The sequence below is a fragment of the Homalodisca vitripennis genome, chromosome 4 (assembly GCF_021130785.1).
Source record: "Homalodisca vitripennis isolate AUS2020 chromosome 4, UT_GWSS_2.1, whole genome shotgun sequence".
NCBI classification, from domain to species: Eukaryota; Metazoa; Arthropoda; class Insecta; order Hemiptera; family Cicadellidae; genus Homalodisca; species Homalodisca vitripennis.
The window spans coordinates 199,397,225-199,417,666 of NC_060210.1; the positions used below are offsets into that span (position 1 = coordinate 199,397,225).

Genomic DNA, 20,442 nt, shown 5'->3' on the forward strand with positions numbered 1-20,442 from the left:
TTTTTTGCTTGAAAAATAATATATAATATCAACAACCATCCTTATTGCTTACTGCCTCGTTAAATTACAGTGGGTTGTTTACATCACATACAATATCAACAATTTTCAGGATAACTATTTTCGGTTGTCAATTTTTAAGGTGTGCTCAATATTAACCAACTATTACACTTAATTCTGCATTAACCAGTTAATAAGTTGGCGATAGACCATAAATCATTAACAAAATTTACTTACAAATCATCGATAGTATTTCAACACAACCATATAGTGTATCAGTATTTACTACGATTATTTAAGATAATCCCGAATTAAATATTTGTAATTAAATTATAAGTTTTCGAAGAAGTTCTTTTATGAAAGTAATTTCGTATATGTTAAATCTTTCAATACAGCATTTAGTTCATTTTTAAATAAGCTGATATTTCGAATCGATATAAGTATTTATGCACGCGTTTTAAAACAAATATTTACTGCTTCTATTACTAAATATAGAGTTCCCATATTACTGATAGTGCTGTCACCCAACGCAGGACGTCGGTACAAAGAAGTCCTTCTCAAGTCCCGCCAAGCGTTTAAGGTCTTCTCCAGTTACTCACAAAAATTTAAGAATTCTTAATCGATTATTTAATTTAAGATTTACTGTTATATTATTCCTTCTTGAAAATACCTAAGTAGATGAGAATAAGTTGTACTTTTACCGGCGATACCTTAATATTAACTTGAAGATATTACAAAGTAATTAGAACACGATCTAAAATACCTAATGATTAAAACAAATTGCATACTTGATAAAAAGTAAAATGTTTTGATAAATAAAAACTACCTTGAGTAGCTATATAACTAAACAAAGAAACAACATAGTTAGTTCATAAAGACAAACTTTATAGTGCTCCACAACCTTAGGAAAATGTCTCACATTTTATTGTTAATTGGTAAAAATCCTCAATAGAATTATCTGGATACTGAATTTCCAATAGCTCACATATTCGACTTGAGAAGAAAACACATCGGTTTATATATGTATTACTATATTTAGGTATAGTTTTTAGTCCACACAAACATTTCGAAGTCTTATCTACGAAACCACCACACTGTAATCGTTATTTGTAAGGTTTGTATTCTGCGAAAGTATAATTTACAATGTTTACAAGAATAGAGGTCGGGTTACTTTACAATGTTATCTTATCTTATCTACTTAACACAATACAACGCTATATAGGTCAGATCACAGATGCCTCAGAGAGCAGTCAGATATTATAATGTTAATCTGCAGAAGTTTTAGCGGTTTCGTTTACACTGACAAAAAGATCCTAATAGGCCATTCGTACGCATTGCTTGCCATACAAATTTATGGCGGAATTCTTCTCCTAAACATACAAAGACAGTTCTCCAGTAATGACAAGACATAAATTATAATCTAAACTTGAATTTTAGACAAATTCACATATTTCGCAATCTATAGGACGATAAATACAATTTTCTCAATTCATTTAAACATTTAACTAAATTTTCATCATACTTAATTCACTTTTCGTAAATTATAATAAATAAACGTAAAGTAGAAAACGTAAAAGAACACAACAGTATTTTTTATGTGTAAAGGAAACTAACTGAAATTGACAAGCAAAGCGAGTTGAATGTCTCGTTGATGTTGCTGTCGCTTTGCACCGAGAAATACAGCACGCAGTTTCTGCTCTCCTGATATCTTGGAGCGCCATTCCGCAACCTACCAGATAGTTTGAATTCCGGGCGACCGTATTGAACTGACATAGATTCCGCCAGGCGGCAGCACTGTCCAGAGAAAGGGAGTACAACAGTGTTAGTTCTTGCAGTCTCCGACAGATAGCAGCAGGTACACTATAAACTGTCGGAATGTGATTTGTTTTCCTAATCACTCACTCGCACTCGAGTTTTCCTTATTGGATACCAAAATAAATTAGAGTATTCACAAGACAGACTTTATTTAACACATTTCTAAATTTACAGGTATTACAACGAACGGTTTATTCTGCCTCCCAAAAGGAAACCTCTTTTCTGCAGTTCGAGGTAAATCCAAGAGACGAAGACAATTATCCATAGTAAAATTATAAAGTACTACAACAATATTACTGATTCGAAAGTAACGTATTTCGAGCTTCTAGGCCTATTTGAAGGCGATTTGGCGACAGGAAGTATGACTCATCGGGTAGTTTTCGACTCATTAAGAAACAAGGAAAGTATACTAGTTACATATAATGAAGTTTATTTTGGTCTCCGATAAGGAAAACTAGTCAATAATAGTGGCCTCCACATAATACTAAAGTACATTAATCTTTTTAAAGTAAAAAATTAATTTATAAAATGAAAAATTTTTTTATACTGTATTGAAACTGTAAAGTACGCGCCTATTATGTTTGGGCGTATTACGTTCTGGTGTGTTTGTTCAAATCTATATTGCACATCGATTTTTTCAAACTTGAAATAATACATGCTATTGATTGTTTCATACCATAATTCCAAAGAATATTTGTTTCTATAAAATATACAAAAAATCATCTTTTACTAAACACAACATACGAGTATATTGAGTATATTTCATACTACAATTGCGCTTTATTTCAACTATACTTTTTACGTACTCTCGGGTGAAGTTCCGCTTAGTTATGCACTAGTCATAAAATCACTATTATAGTTATAATAACACTCGTGGTATCTGCAACAAAAATTATAGGGAAGGTCTTTAGGGTTGTCAATTTTGTGGAAAATAAACAATGAGAGTAATAGCCAATAATTTGAGTAATCTTTGAGTAGGGTGGATGAATAGTAGTCTAATAAGCTATAGATTTGGAAGCCTTAATTTATTCCAATTAACAGAACAATGTTGTACATTTGAGTATTGGCAATACATTAATGCAGGTTGTTAACCGTTTCAGATTTCTTGTGTATTTTGTAAGAATAAGACGGAAGGAAACCCTTGAACAGTTCTGATTCCCGGATACAACAGAGACTTGATGGTAACCGATTTGACGATGACGCGACGTTTTCTTGATAGATTGACTCTGCTTGTGTGCGTGTGTGTTTGTGTGGAGGGGGAGGTTTGAACTGAGTATTTACTGATTCATTCATTCATTTAGTTTACTTGGATCCTTCACCCTCTCTGTTAACAACTTAAAATGATTGATTACGTGTTGACAACTAAGCTACGCGTACCTAACAGTCATGCACTTTATTAAAGAATATGTGGTTTATGCAGAAAATAAACACCATGTTTTTTAAAATCCTTTAAAATTAATACAACGCAAACATAGAAAAACTAAATTCCTATAAATACGTCAATACTTAATTATAATACTCATTTTCGGGTTAACGCTGAACAAATTAAGTAAAGCTGTATAAGGTTTTTAGTCTTTTGGCTTGCTTTTAAACTATAAAAACTCAGTAAGTTTGTATCGTTTGTAATATTTTTAATTAGGTAGAACCAAAATAAAATAATCACTTTCCACTTCCATTTATTATAAGTAGCTCACGTGTTGGTCTTCGGGTTCAGCAGATAACTTCTGGTATCCTAATACTTAGGATCCAACAATGAAGCATGGCGCCCATCGGGGGACATTCCTGGGATGTTTGGAAGTCAACATGGCATAGTATCTCTCTCTCCTTACATCATTCCTTAGAAATGCATAATGGCGCACAACTGTGCAAAACTAATCCGACACTGTTTCTCCTGAGGTTCTTATGGTTTTACACCATGTTAACTAAGCACGTGAACTTTTCTTAAGCTGCCATTCATTGTAGGCGAGCCAAGCTATCCATATTAATGCCATTATTTTCATAACTCCTAGCACAATGAGCGCTGTGTAAACCTGACACTGCCGTTAGTTTTATGAGGGTGTAATGCATATTTAAAGAGATTAGAAAAAGATACTTACTTTTTCATATCTCCTATTAATTTTTTTCCCAACCGTTTAAGTAACATGGACTCAAAATAATTGGCATAAATAGTCATGCATGCCCTTGAAATAAAAGGAAAGGTCGGTAGATAACTTAGATACACTAGCCGCAACATGGTTAATAATAATAAGGCTGTTTCATTCTGTGTGGTGTATTTAATTTGACATTAGATAATGTATTCTTATATGGCTATCTCTAAACATGGAAGAAAGATCCAAAAAATAAATAGTTTCCAGTGACAAAGTAGTTCTAACTACGAGACAGATAGCTTGTCTCTGACCGCCGGATACTCTAACGAAATTGTGAAAACTAAGTTCACATCACCATCACCCATCATCACCATCATCACATTCTCCTCGTTTTTCCCAGACTTTCAAAAAGATATATAAACAGAATTTATTTTTCAAATATCTGTTTCATAATTTTAATAAACTAAAGTAGAATTATTTTAATTATATAAGCGACTATATCCATTTTCCAATTACATTAATTAGTTTGTGTGTAATTAATTCATGTATTATGCCCATATAAAGATTTTTCAATTTTATAAAATGATTGATGGGATTACTCATACCTCTATGATGATGTATTATAGATTAATTTTATCGATCCTTAATTGTATCGATTATAAATATCGCTCTTTTTATAGGTAATCCAAACGCTTGATTATTGACAGATTGAGTAAATCAATAATCGAACTATTTTCATCAAAATGATGCTAAAAGTAACTAACTACCTACTTTCATAAACCGTCACTCGGGTCATTGGCTGTGTTTGTTTCCATATTTTTGACACATCGAATGTACTTAATGTTTGATTACAATGTGAATACCCTGATTACAGGATTGCATAAATACCCTACATTGAAATGATTAAAATGCCTGTAATTTCTCAGGAAGTGAATAGTTATTTTTTTAACTTTTGTTATGAATTTACTTAACAAAATATGTTCAAAGCCCAAAATCGATTGCACAACATTAACATATAGTAGAGATTGGGGCTGGCTCTGGTAGTTCCATTCTGACACACGCCCCCCCCCCCATACACAAGCGCAAGTGTTTAGGACCGGCCGCATTTCCAATCTATTAAGTATCTAACCAAACCCAAATTCTTTTATTTGTAGTTTTATCTTAAAGCTAGTAGTTACCCACGGTTTCATTCGCAATTTTCAAAATCCAAGGGCGTATGTAGTAGCCTTCTTATTGATGGCAGTTATAATCTAACTGATGGAGAGAGCCCGATGCTATTTTCCAAACAAAAGGATCAAAAGTTCTGGTCGTTTAAATTCAATACCTAATTTATTTATTGTTCCACAGTTGAGTTTATGTTGGTGAACTGACCAATAAAATAAGAACATACGCGCCTTTTGGAAATACAGTGTGGATAAAAAAATGTTTATTTCCGGTCTACAATCTTTTTGCTGTTATTCGTGATTTTAGTTGTTTACCCCGAACAAGAAAATATGTGCATACGTAAGCCTTAAATACTGGCGTGGTTATTTGTAACGCCATCACTGGTGCTGGGGTATAGCAAACCCCCATTTTAGTACATTATTGTAATAAACATCCAATAACAAATTACAATGACGACTTAGCCATCTCATTGACGAAAGTAACTAAACCAGGTAACATAATTTGATTACGATGTGAAGAGCTATTCTATACAATTAATCTTTATTTCTAGACCGGTCATTAATACAGAGTGAACAGTGGGTTGGTTATTAGTATTTTTACCCAGTTCGATTAAACAAGCGTTTACTCAAAGTGCGTCCTGTGTACAACTTTGGTAATTGATAGAGTTCGATCTATGAGTAACAACATAAATACAATCTCACATTTAAATTGCACTGTCGTTTTCGTTTTGGAAGCTTACAACGATAACACTCTAGACCTACTATGTAGGTAGTTTGTAATTGTCCACCAAACTTCTGCTCTCCTGATACCCCAGAGACGTTGTGGGAACTCACACACATCGCAGCAGTCTGATCGCAGCATCGTTCGATCACACAAAGCGATCGATCGATCAGTGTTCTGCAGGCATTATTTTAGATTTGGATAGATTTTGTATGGAAAATCAGCCTACAGTATGTATTCTTATGGTGGTACGACTTACCGAAAATAATGTCACCGAATGCTTCGGAGTTCAAAGCCACCTCCCCCCGCTCAAAAGATTATTTGTATAATATATAACTATGCTATCGTATAATCTCTAACTATAACACGGCTCGTGGAAACGATAACTGCCTAAAAGTAGTTCTAAGAAGTTGGTACAAAAAATTATCTTACACATAGGCGAAGTAAATAGGCCAACTTGCCTACGTTGGCCGTCTCGGTACTCGTCATCCGCATTATAAAATGCTTGACACACCAAGAAGCGTTTAGGCGAGTCTTAAACGCCTTTCGCGTTGGAGCATTTTTGATTGAACAGGTCAGTCTGTTGAGGAATTGAACACCAGCTTGTGAGGGCAGGCGTTTATAAACCACCGTTCTGCGTCTACCAGTTCGGTTGTTTGCTCTGCGACGTCTCACACATGTTTGTCTTGGCCTCTAGTTAAGGCACATTTATTCATATATAACAAAATTATTTCTAATATATATAGATACATAGCAGAGTCAACTGCTTCCATGTTTTGAAAACTTGCCTGCACGACTCTCTGAATTTGATATAGCGATGATTCGAATCGCCTGTTTTTGGAGTCTGAATGCTCTTTGGAACTGCTTGCGCAAGCTCCCCAAAGGACCTCTCCGTAGGCCAGATGGGGGTAAATCAAGCCATAATACGCCGTAATCAGTACCTGACTCGGGCAGTATTTGGCTAAAGAAAGACCTCAGAACAAAGATGCCTGAGCAGAGTTTGGAGCAAACAAGGCCATATGCTCATTCTAAGTCAGTCCTCGATCAAAGTACATTCCTAGGAATTTCGAAGAACGACTGGAATTTCTTCCAGTGTGGAATCAGCCATCATGCTTACAGCATCCCCTAAACATTTTTCTTATAAAAAGTGTTTTGTATCTGGAATAGTTTTCGAGAATATATAAATTCTATAAAGAAAAAATCAATAATATTTCACAATGTTGTCACAAAATCTACTTACTTCTTCCGACAATGCTGTATGAACTATTTAAAATTATAAGACATTTAGCCATTCTGAAGACATTATTTCAAAAATGAAGACAGGAAACAAGCAAGGTTCCATAAGTAGGGTAATATTTGATTAAAATACATATATGCATTTTTAAAATTATATTTCTTGGGGTCTTTTTTCCTAAGTCTCTCCAGAGGACATGCTACCGTAAAACATTTAAAACAGTTTTTGCGTATTACTTAAATTTCCTACTCTAAATGCAAAAGATTTGTCATTGTGATTAGAAATGTCTTAATTCATCTGTCATCGGGGAAGTTAACATAAAGAGATGCCTGTGGCTTTAAAATTATTGAAAAAAGCATTAACGAAACGAAATATCTAATTACACATCTCTATTAGTTAGACTGCCTTCAGTATGTAAGCATTCAAATGTAGGTCACCACCAACCTACGATCATAGAATAAAGTTCTCCCTAATATTTTCAAATCTAAATACTCATAGATAAATCTACCTAAGATTACAGATACACAATCTACTATTTACAGTACTGGTGATTCACACATGTGATAAAAACAAGCCCAAAGCAACAATATTCCGGATGAGAGGTACTAACATGCAAGCAGTAATTAAAGTCGTATTGTTCTATTTAACAATGTGCATGCTATCAATTAATCAGTTCATTGTCTCTTTGTAATCACGAAACAATAAACACCATGTTTTGGATTCTATTATCAAAGTTCATATCGATCTCGACGACATATCATCTTTTTGTATATAAACTGTCGTGGTTAAGAAAAAAAAATGGAGTTGTCACTGCAAAGAATGAAATTCTCGAGCACAAGTCATGAGTATGAGAAATACAATCACATGCTGTTTTATTACTCACTTGCGATTTTCATGTATCCTACTTTCATCCGTGCCGGTGTGACAACGCCTGGACTGGACTCCAAGCAGCTTTTGGGTATGTTTGAACCCTTTTCTTTCCCTTTTCTTCTTCTTTCTATTCTTTATTTTTGTATGTACTAATACTTTCCCCACCTGACGAAGAGGATAGATTCCAATCCTCGAAACGTTGTGTTATACCTTTTGTAACCATAACGATGACAAATATCCGAAGTCCTGTTGTCTTGTCAATAAATTATTGTCTGCTCTGAAGGCTAAGATTTATTTACTGGTGCACAGCCACTTTTACTTCGGTATATGGCTTTTAAGAGAAGGCTGTGCTGGTAGCAATCCTGATTTTATCTTTATAAGAATAATTTTAAACATAGAACACCTTTACGGCCTTACTCTTTGTGGAATTGTGAGAGATTTAATGATCTCAGTAAAATGATCAATTAATTAATGTTAATCCAGTGGTTTTTTAAATGTTTCGATATTTTACAGTATTTTAAGAAAAAAATTCTGTTTGTACTTTTTACGGCTGAAAATAAGGGAACAAAGGTTTTGAGGTCTAATGTTGTTCTTATGGGACAAACCTCAAGCCGTTTAAGTAATAATACTAAAGTAATAATACTAATAATACTAAAGCACTGTAAAATCGATATCAATCCCAAGACAGTCATCGGTTCTCTGTAGTAACATTGTATTGTCCAGGTATGTGAGAGAAGACGCCAGTTATGTACAGACTCCTGCTTCTGGTTTCTGCATGTCTGGGAGCCCATCATCCTGAAGTCCTAGGGGAGGAACCAGATCCTGAGGACGTGGGTAAGCTACATCAATTGTCATAGGAACATTGGTAGTGTTGGTATTCCTTTAGTGTTTAGGATACAGGATATTCTGGTGATATCGTGGGTAGGTTACAATAGTAAACGTGCAACCTTTTCCTACTCAGCGATTATGTTACGTTTCCCCAGAAGTCACTTAAGAACGTAGAAGAATAATTAATCCTACAAGGAGTTCTGAGTTCAGAATTAAATCAACTTTTCACTAATTAGCCTCAAACATTTGCAGACTACCGTAAGGTCTACCACTTTATAACACGCTGTAGTAGTCCAACCAGGAAATGAAGTAGAAGATTGGGAGGGATTATTACGTTAAATACATACTTGAAGTTTGGCACACTTCCATATAGCCTCGGAGCATGAAAACAATTTCCACAGTATAAGCATACGACGTGGTTTTTGTGGAATCAATAGAGGAATTTTTCGAAGAATAAAATCGATCTCAGCCCCACTAGTTTTGCTGGACGTTGAAATCGGAAGAGTTTATAAAATATGGAACAATAATTTCTTTTTCAGATTATATTTTTCTTAGCTTGAGACACTTAAAAGTGACATACATTATAGTTCATGTTACCGTCAGAGAACTAGATAAAGAGATTGTAAATCACTAGTTTCGGGGTTTGTAGACGGATGCCAGACGATGGCTTAACATTTATTTACATGTACGGCGTTTGGTTTTAAGTAAGAACATTTCATATGAGTAAAAAATGATCGTTTCAAGTATTTTTACCTTTTTTATACTCCCGTATTTTTACCTCTATCAAAACTAGCGCGGGTTACTTTAAGAAATTTTCTCTGTTGTTTTCAAGACAAATACAGATGTAACACAAACTGGCTCTCAGCTCTTGGACTGTCGGTTCTTAGGCTTACGCACTCGGTGTCATGTGTTTATCAATTCATACCTCTTCACAAAACATTGCTTACAAAGTTATATCTATCAGGAAGCGCCTTGCCTCTGCGTAACACTCGATCAACAGCAACACAAGAAAATTAAATAAAATAGTAGAAATTGTCATAATATTAAGTGACCAAGTGAAAGAGAATAGCATATATACTGGACTTGGAGAAAGGCACGATTGTCGCAAGACGCTCCCCGTCCGTCAACCAACGACACTCAAAAGGCATAAGCTCATACCTTGCTCTTCCATATGCTCTTATGCAACTACTTGCGGGGTGTCATGCAACTATTCCTGAGGCAAGTAATGTTGCACCAGCTTGCGTCTCTCGTGCAACTACTCACGAGGCATGCAATGGGTATCTGGCTAGCGTCATGACATGGAAAGGGAGCTATTGGGATGATAGTAAGGTAGTGGCGGAGGTGCTTGGCTTACCGGAATCCTGTTGGATTGCACTATCTGACTGAAAATATTTAAAACAAAAAATACTACTTGAGCTTCCTAACACGATTTGGATTGTACTGAACAGCTGTTGTTTGTTTCAGACAACGGGCAATGTATCCCTATAAGGTGCGAGATGGGGGTTCCGCCCAAACAGTGTATCAGCCTCTGCGCCCTCCGCCACTACCTCCCCACCTGCCACCCTCCGGGCGATTTCTGCCTCTGCAAGCGTTTAGTCGGTAACTCCGTCGAGCTCGTCAGTCCAGACGAGGTGTTGGACCAGCCTGAGGAGCCTCAGGTGCACTACAGCGTCTTGGCCGTCTTCGTACCTTTGAGGGACTTCTTTTTCCAGGATGCTTCCGAGGAAGAAGAGGTTATTTTTCCCACGGCCGAGACCTACGCCAGTGTCAACGTCCACGAAGGAAGACTCTTCTGGGACTTCCGGTACATCCTGACCGGACTCTTCCTCCTGATGGTGGCTCTGGTGGTCTACGAGTTGATCATGTGTAGAGCGCAGTCTCGTCAAGACAGGCTCGAGACTGGAGAACCAATCAAGTGGATTTTAACATGAAGATCTTAACTTAATGGTTTGATTCTACGAAGAATAGAATTTGTTCTTCAAATATTAACTGATTGTTTAAAATTTTAAGTGTGAAAAATATTGGACCAACGTTTAGAATTTGTAATTATAAAACTATTTGGATTTTATATTTATTGATTTGTAAGATGAATCTCCAACTGACAATTAAAACTGTTTTTAAAGATTTGTAATTGCATTCTTAACCCCTAGAAATTCGACGACAGTCCAGCATTAGCATTCCCGTGTTTTAATTTCCATTGCCTATTCTGTGCTTGTTCTCATTCTTGACTCTATTCAGAAATTTAAGTTTCCTGACATCTCTGAGCGGAATAATTTTGGCTGTGAGTTGGCTGCTCTAACGTCCACGATTGTACACCCAAGAGGATATTACATTCTTAAAGATTGCAGCGGCATCTGATAAGAATCGTATACAATTGTAGGGGTTTCTTGTTTGTTAGGCATTCCTAACTAAAAATGGATGCCAAATGCACTAGTCCAGTTTGAGTTAATAAAAGAGTATTTGGAGCATACTCTTGGCTATGTCATTAAGCTATGAGGACGAGCACCTGATTTTACCAACACCCTCTTGATACAGGAGAAAGCAGCAATAAGGGTGGTTTTCCATATGGTTTATCTGGTATATTGTTTGGTTACTAACTAAACCAGAAATTTTAGAGATAAAATATTCGTAAGCTAAAAAGTTTGAGTCACAAGAGGGAGTACGATTTTACTAAGTTCCGGGAGCCAAGGAAGATGGATGGGAGTAAAATTGTCACCTTACCGGCCTCGTAACCCAGTTCAGTTGTACGTAAACCCTTCTATGCTAACTGTTCAGGCAGGAGGACAGCATTCAGAGCAGAGATATAGCTGAGATACTCGGTACTTTCTAGAAGTGGGAAATGATCATATTTTTCCTGTACCTTCATTGGTTCAGGAACCAAACCTTATGATGGAGATGTTGGTTGCATCCGTGGCATTGGTCACTCACTATTCATGAGGAGAGGTAACCGCAATGTCATTGTGGTTACTCAAACAGCGCTTCAGGTATATGTGCACACTATTCATGACCTCGGACAACCTTGAACATTTGTACCGTTGATCTTTTTCCAGTCGTAGCGTTAACATCACTAGAGGTCTACTACCTGATTTGTTCAAGTAATTAAGTTTTTAAATAAACTTCCAGTGTAGTTTTTTAAAATATGGACACCCCAAGAAAACCATTTTCTTTCAATTTGAATGTTGAATTTAGCTCCATGATGACTTTTTCCTATTTTATATGTCACTGATGCCGAAACGATGCGAAGTCTCGTTTTGTGCTTCCTCGTCGCCGACTTTCTTTGGATCTCTTCAGACGAACGTGACTCCAGATTCCAGGAGTCAAGTCCGAGACAGCGTCAGATTCCAGACGCTGCACTGAGAGGAAGGTGAACTGGAGCTAAATTCAACATTCAAGTTTTCATCCTCACCGAACAGTTGATGATGGCCAGTGTAATCTAGTGACCCTTGTGCTTGCAGACCGAGACCCGAGGGTGAGTTGCTACGATGGCTTCCCTAGCGGCCAGTGCGCCGCCCGCTGCCACAGCTCTGACACTGCCCCCGCCTGCCTGAAGGGCGGCGCCTGCGTGTGCCAGTCCCTGGCGCCACCCCCAGTCCTCGGGCCCTCCCTGGTACTCCAACAGCTCGCGGAAGAGGCCCGTCTGGAGTCCTGGACCACGATCCAGGACATCGTCCTCGACTCCGCACTCGTATACCTCGCCGTCGCCTGTCTCCTCTACTACTGTCGCAGGAGGTGCTCACGCAGAAAGTCACCCACCGTCAGCATCTAGAGAGAAACATCCGCTGGCTCGCTCTCTAATTCAAATACAATTCTATATCGTATTAATGTTTATTTAAAAAGTAATTAGTAGACATAAATAAGAAGCTGACCATAGCAGAACAGCTCCAAATAATGTGTTAGCAACAATTTGTTGTGTTACACTTTACAATCACTTAATTAAGCTCATAAATTAAGTTTACTGTTTTGATAAAAAGCTGTAACAAAATAAAAAAAACAACGTAATCCAAAAATGAAGTAAGGATTAAGGGATTCTAGATGAAAACCTATCACAAAAGGGGAATTTGTGGCTTAATAAAATATTAGGCTCCATATCCACGACATTTTTTACAAAAGTAAGAATTTAAAAAACACATGATTATAGGTTAAATTCTTTGAGACAATAAACCTTCTTTTTTAATTCCTTAATTTTTTGCTTGAAAAATAATATATAATATCAACAACCATCCTTATTGCTTACTGCCTCGTTAAATTACAGTGGGTTGTTTACATCACATACAATATCAACAATTTTCAGGATAACTATTTTCGGTTGTCAATTTTTAAGGTGTGCTCAATATTAACCAACTATTACACTTAATTCTGCATTAACCAGTTAATAAGTTGGCGATAGACCATAAATGATTAACAAAATTTACTTACAAATCATCGATAGTATTTCAACACAACCATATAGTGTATCAGTATTTACTACGATTATTTAAGATAATCCCGAATTAAATATTTGTAATTAAATTATAAGTTTTCGAAGAAGTTCTTTTATGAAAGTAATTTCTTATAATATAATAATTATAATATAATTTCTAATTAATATAATATAATCTAACATATTATGTTAAATCTTTCAATACAGCATTTAGTTCATTTTTAAATAAGCTGATATTTCGAATCGATATAAGTATTTATGCACGCGTTTAAAACAAATATTTACTGCTTCTATTACTAAATATAGAGTTCCCATATTACTGATAGTGCTGTCACCCAACGCAGGACGTCGGTACAAAGAAGTCCTTCTCAAGTCCCGCCAAGCGTTTAAAGTCTTCTCCAGTTACTCACAAAAATTTAAGAATTCTTAATCGATTATTTAATTTAAGATTTACTGTTATATTATTCCTTCTTGAAAATACCTAAGTAGATGAGAATAAGTTGTACTTTTACCGGCGATACCTTAATATTAACTTGAAGATATTACAAAGTAATTAGAACACGATCTAAAATACCTAATGATTAAAACAAATTGCATACTTGATAAAAAGTAAAATGTTTTGATAAATAAAAACTACCTTGAGTAGCTATATAACTAAACAAAGAAACAACATAGTTAGTTCATAAAGACAAACTTTATAGTGCTCCACAACCTTAGGAAAATGTCTCACATTTTATTGTTAATTGGTAAAAATCCTCAATAAAATTATCTGGATACTGAATTTCCAATAGCTCACATATTCGACTTGAGAAGAAAACACATCGGTTTATATATGTATTACTATATTTAGGTATAGTTTTTAGTCCACACAAACATTTCGAAGTCTTATCTACGAAACCACCACACTGTAATCGTTATTTGTAAGGTTTGTATTCTGCGAAAGTATAATTTACAATGTTTACAAGAATAGAGGTCGGGTTACTTTACAATGTTATCTTATCTTATCTACTTAACACAATACAACGCTATATAGGTCAGATCACAGATGCCTCAGAGAGCAGTCAGATATTATAATGTTAATCTGCAGAAGTTTTAGCGGTTTCGTTTACACTGACAAAAAGATCCTAATAGGCCATTCGTACGCATTGCTTGCCATACAAATTTATGGCGGAATTCTTCTCCTAAACATACAAAGACAGTTCTCCAGTAATGACAAGACATAAATTATAATCTAAACTTGAATTTTAGACAAATTCACATATTTCGCAATCTATAGGACGATAAATACAATTTTCTCAATTCATTTAAACATTTAACTAAATTTTCATCATACTTAATTCACTTTTCGTAAATTATAATAAATAAACGTAAAGTAGAAAACGTAAAAGAACACAACAGTATTTTTTATGTGTAAAGGAAACTAACTGAAATTGACAAGCAAAGCGAGTTGAATGTCTCGTTGATGTTGCTGTCGCTTTGCACCGAGAAATACAGCACGCAGTTTCTGCTCTCCTGATATCTTGGAGCGCCATTCCGCAACCTACCAGATAGTTTGAATTCCGGGCGACCGTATTGAACTGACATAGATTCCGCCAGGCGGCAGCACTGTCCAGAGAAAGGGAGTACAACAGTGTTAGTTCTTGCAGTCTCCGACAGATAGCAGCAGGTACACTATAAACTGTCGGAATGTGATTTGTGTTTTCCTAATCACTCACTCGCACTCGAGTTTTCCTTATTGGATACCAAAATAAATTAGAGTATTCACAAGACAGACTTTATTTAACACATTTCTAAATTTACAGGTATTACAACGAACGGTTTATTCTGCCTCCCAAAAGGAAACCTCTTTTCTGCAGTTCGAGGTAAATCCAAGAGACGAAGACAATTATCCATAGTAAAATTATAAAGTACTACAACAATATTACTGATTCGAAAGTAACGTATTTCGAGCTTCTAGGCCTATTTGAAGGCGATTTGGCGACAGGAAGTATGACTCATCGGGTAGTTTTCGACTCATTAAGAAACAAGGAAAGTACTAGTTACATATAATGAAGTTTATTTTGGTCTCCGATAAGGAAAACTAGTCAATAATAGTGGCCTCCACATAATACTAAAGTACATTAATCTTTTTAAAGTAAAAAATTAATTTATAAAATGAAAAATTTTTTTATACTGTATTGAAACTGTAAAGTACGCGCCTATTATGTTTGGGCGTATTACGTTCTGGTGTGTTTGTTCAAATCTATATTGCACATCGATTTTTTCAAACTTGAAATAATACATGCTATTGATTGTTTCATACCATAATTCCAAAGAATATTTGTTTCTATAAAATATACAAAAAATCATCTTTTACTAAACACAACATACGAGTATATTGAGTATATTTCATACTACAATTGCGCTTTATTTCAACTATACTTTTTACGTACTCTCGGGTGAAGTTCCGCTTAGTTATGCACTAGTCATAAAATCACTATTATAGTTATAATAACACTCGTGGTATCTGCAACAAAAATTATAGGGAAGGTCTTTAGGGTTGTCAATTTTGTGGAAAATAAACAATGAGAGTCAATAATTTGAGTAATCTTTGAGTAGGGTGGATGAATAGTAGTCTAATAAGCTATAGATTTGGAAGCCTTAATTTATTCCAATTAACAGAACAATGTTGTACATTTGAGTATTGGCAATACATTAATGCAGGTTGTTAACCGTTTCAGATTTCTTGTGTATTTTGTAAGAATAAGACGGAAGGAAACCCTTGAACAGTTCTGATTCCCGGATACAACAGAGACTTGATGGTAACCGATTTGACGATGACGCGACGTTCTCTTGATAGATTGACTCTGCTTGTGTGCGTGTGTGTTTGTGTGGAGGGGGAGGTTTGAACTGAGTATTTACTGATTCATTCATTCATTTAGTTTACTTGGATCCTTCACCCTCTCTGTTAACAACTTAAAATGATTGATTACGTGTTGACAACTAAGCTACGCGTACCTAACAGTCATGCACTTTATTAAAGAATATGTGGTTTATGCAGAAAATAAACACCATGTTTTTTAAAATCCTTTAAAATTAATACAACGCAAACATAGAAAAACTAAATTCCTATAAATACGTCAATACTTAATTATAATACTCATTTTCGGGTTAACGCTGAACAAATTAAGTAAAGCTGTATAAGGTTTTTAGTCTTTTGGCTTGCTTTTAAACTATAAAAACTCAGTAAGTTTGTATCGTTTGTAATATTTTTAATTAGGTAGAACCAAAATAAAATAATCACTTTCCACTTCCATTTATTATAAGTAGCTCACGTGTTGGTCTTCGGGTTCAGCAGATAACTTCTGGTATCCTAATACTTAGGATCCAACAATGAAGCATGGCGCCCATCGGGGGACATTCCTGGGATGTTTGGAAGTCAACATGGCATAGTATCTCTCTCTCCTTACATCATTCCTTAGAAATGCATAATGGCGCACAACTGTGCAAAACTAATCCGACACTGTTTCTCCTGAGGTTCTTATGGTTTTACACCATGTTAACTAAGCACGTGAATTTTTCTTAAGCTGCCATTCATTGTAGGCGAGCCAAGCTATCCATATTAATGCCATTATTTTCATAACTCCTAGCACAATGAGCGCTGTGTAAACCTGACACTGCCGTTAGTTTTATGAGGGTGTAATGCATATTTAAAGAGATTAGAAAAAGATACTTACTTTTTCATATCTCCTATTAATTTTTTTCCCAACCGTTTAAGTAACATGGACTCAAAATAATTGGCACAAATAGTCATGCATGCCCTTGAAATAAAAGAAAGGTCGATAGATAACTTAGATAGCCTACACTAGCCGCAACATGGTTAATAATAAGGCTGTTTCATTCTGTGTGGTGTATTTAATTTGACACTGGATAATGTATTCTTATATGGCTATCTCTAAACATGGAAGGAAGATCCAAAAAATAAATAGTTTCCAGTGACAAAGTAGTTCTAACTACGAGACAGATAGCTTGTCTCTGACCGCCGGATACTCTAACGAAATTGCGAAAACCAAGTTCACATCCTCCATCACCCATCATCATCATCATCACATTCTCCTCGTTTTTTTCCCAGACTTTCAAAAAGATATATAAACAGAATTTATTTTTCAAATATCTGTTTCATAATTTTAATAAACTAAAGTAGAATTATTTTAATTAGATAAGCGACTATATCCATTTTCCAATTACTTACATTAATTAGTTTGTGTGTAATTAATTCATGTATTATGCCCATATAAAGATTTTTCAATTTTATAAAATGATTGATGGGATTACTCATACCTCTATGATGATGTATTATAGATTAATTTTATCGATCCTTAATTGTATCGATTATAAATATCGCTCTTTTTATAGGTAAATCTAAACGATTGATTATTGACAGATTGAATAAATCAATAATCGAACTATTTTCATCAAAATGATACTAAAAGTAACTAACTACCTAGTTTCATAAACCGTCACTCGGGTCATTGGCTGTGTTTGTTTCCATATTTTTGACACATCGAATGTACTTAATGTTTGATTACAATGTGAATACCCTGATTACAGAATTGCATAAATACCCTACATTGAAATGATTAAAATGCCTGTAATTTCTCAGGAAGTGAATAGTCATTTTTTAACTTTTGTTATGAATTTAACATAACAAAATATGTTCAAAGCCCAAAATCGATTGCACAACATTAACATATAGTAGAGATTGGGGCTGGCTCTGGTAGGTCCATTCTGACACACGCCCCCCCCCCATACACAAGCGCAAGTGTTTAGGACCGGCCGCATTTCCAATCTATTAAGTACCTAACCAAACCCAAATTCTTTTATTTGTAGTTTTATCTTAAAACTAGTAGTTACCCACGGTTTCATTCGCAATTTTCAAAATCCAAGGGCGTACGTAGTAGCCTTCTTATTCTTATTGATGGCAATTATAATGTAACTGATGGAGAGAGCCCGATGCTATTTTCCAAACAAAAGGATCAAAAGTTCTGGTCGTTTAAATTCAATACCTAATTTATTTATTGTTCCACAGTTGAGTTTATGTTGGTGAACTGACCAATAAAATAAGTACATACGCGCCTTTTGGAAATACAGTGTGGATAAAAAAATGTTTATTTCCGGTCTACAATCTTTTTGCTGTTATTCGTGATTTTAGTTGTTTACCCCGATCAAGAAAATATGTGCATACGTAAGCCTTAAATACTGGCGTGGTTATTTGTAACGCCATCACTGGTGCTGGGGTATAGCAAACCCCCATTTTAGTACATTATATGTAATAAACATACTACTAACAAATTACAATGACGACTTAGCCATCTCATTGACGAAAGTAACTAAACCAGGTAACATAATTTGATTACGATGTGAAGAGCTGTTCTATACAAGTAATCTTTATTTCTAGACCGGTCATTAATACAGAGTGAACAGTGGGTTGGTTATTAGTATTTTTACCCAGTTCGATTAAACAAGCGTTTACTCAAAGTGCGTCCTGTGTACAACTTTGGTAATTGATAGAGTTCGATCTATGAGAGTAACAACATAAATACAATCTCACATTTAGATTGCAACTGTCGTTTTCGTTTTGGAAGCTTACAACGATAACACTCTAGACCTACTATGTAGGTAGTTTGTAATTGTCCACCAAACTTCTGCTCTCCTGATACCCCAGAGACGTTGTGGGAACTCACACACATCGCAGCAGTCTGATCGCAGCATCGTTCGATCACACAAAGCGATCGATCGATCAGTGTTCTGCAGGCATTATTTTAGATTTGGATAGATTTTGTATGGAAAATCACAGCCTACAGTATGTATTCTTATGGTGGTACGACTTACCGAAAATAATGTCACCGAATGCTTCGGAGTTCAAAGCCACCTCCCCCCGCTCAAAAGATTATTTGTATAATATATAACTAACTATGCTATCGTATAATCTCTAACTATAACACGGCTCGTGGAAACGATAACTGCCCAAAAGTAGTTCAAAGAAGTTGGTACAAAAAATTATCTTACACATAGGCGAAGTAAGTAGGCCAACTTGCCTACGTTGGCCGTCTCGGTACTCGTCATCCGCATTATAAAATGCTTGACACACCAAGAAGCGTTTAGGCGAGTCTTAAACGCCTTTCGCGATGGAGCATTTTTGATTGAACCGGTCAGTCTGTTGAGGAATTGAACACCAGCTTGTGAGGGCAGGCGTTTATAAACCACCGTTCTGCGTCTACCAGTTCGGTTGTTTGCTCTGCGACGTCTCACACATGTTTGTCTTGGCCTCTAGTTAAGGCACATTTATTCATATATAACAAAATTATTTCTAATATATATAGATACATAGCAGAGTCAACTGCTTCCATGTTTTGAAAACTTGCCTGCACGACTCTCTGAATTTGATTTAGCGATGATTCGAATCGCCTGTTTTTTGGAGTCTGAATGCTCTTTGGAACTGCTTGCGCAAGCTCCCCAAAGGACCTCTCCGTAGGCCAGATGGGGGTAAATCAAGCCATAATACGCCGTAATCAGTACCTGACTCGGGCAGTATTTGGCTAAAGAAAGACCTCAGAACAAAGATGCCTGAGCAGAGTTTGGAGCAAACAAGGCCATATGCTCATTCCAAGTCAGTCCTCGATCAAAGTACATTCCTAGGAATTTCGAAGAACGACTGGAATTTCTTCCAGTGTGGAATCAGCCATCATGCTTACAGCATCCCCTAAACTTTTTCTTATAAAAAGTGTTTTGTATCTGGAATAGTTTTCGAGAATATATAAATTCTATAAAGAAAAAAATCAATAATATTTCACAATGTTGTCACAAAATCTACTTACTTCTTCCGACAATGCTGTATGAACTATTTAAAATTATAAGACATTTAGCCATTCTGAAGACATTATTTCAAAAATGAAGACAGGAAACAAGCAAGGTTCCATAAGTAGGGTAATATTTGATTAAAATACATATATGCGTTTTTAAAATTATATTTCTTGGGGTCTTTTTTCCTAAGTCTCTCCCAGAAGACATGCTACCGTAAAACATTTAAAGCAGTTTTTGCGTATTAAGTATTACTTAAATTTCCTACTCTAAATGCAAAAGATTTGTCATTGTGATTAGAAATGTCTTAATTCATCTGTCATCGGGGAAGTTAACATAAAGAGATGCCTGTGGCTTTAAAATTATTGAAAAAAGCATTAACGAAACGAAAACACCTAATTACACATCTCTATTAGTTAGACTGCCTTCAGTGTTAGTTTAGTGTAATTAAAAATTACAACCGTTTT

The 20,442-nt window shown here is 35.6% G+C and overlaps 1 protein-coding gene across 2 annotated transcripts; it reads left to right on the forward strand.

Annotated features, from left to right (window-relative positions):
- The first annotated feature begins 8,539 nt into the window (after positions 1-8,539).
- Positions 8,540-12,585, forward strand: LOC124360885. Of its 2 annotated transcripts, none has more exons than XM_046814865.1 (2): positions 8,540-8,721; positions 12,171-12,585. In XM_046814865.1, the coding sequence occupies exons 1-2, from the start codon at positions 8,634-8,636 to the stop codon at positions 12,479-12,481; spliced, it is 399 nt and encodes a 132-aa protein (XP_046670821.1). In that variant the 5' UTR covers positions 8,540-8,633; the 3' UTR covers positions 12,482-12,585. The 2 variants fall into 2 exon arrangements, with proteins under 2 accessions (XP_046670821.1, XP_046670820.1); XM_046814864.1 differs by lacking the exon at positions 12,171-12,585 and adding an exon at positions 10,180-10,841 and having other exon boundaries at positions 8,592-8,721.
- Positions 12,586-20,442: the final 7,857 nt, after the last annotated feature.

Excerpts from the sequence above, each read along its gene's own strand:
- LOC124360885 (XM_046814864.1), top strand. The coding sequence starts at position 8,634 with ATGTACAGACTCCTGCTTCTGGTTTCTGCATGTCTGGGAGCCCATCAT. Across the intron at positions 8,722-10,179 it reads ACCAGATCCTGAGGACGTGG|ACAACGGGCAATGTATCCCT; the intron begins GTAAGCTACATC and ends TGTTTGTTTCAG.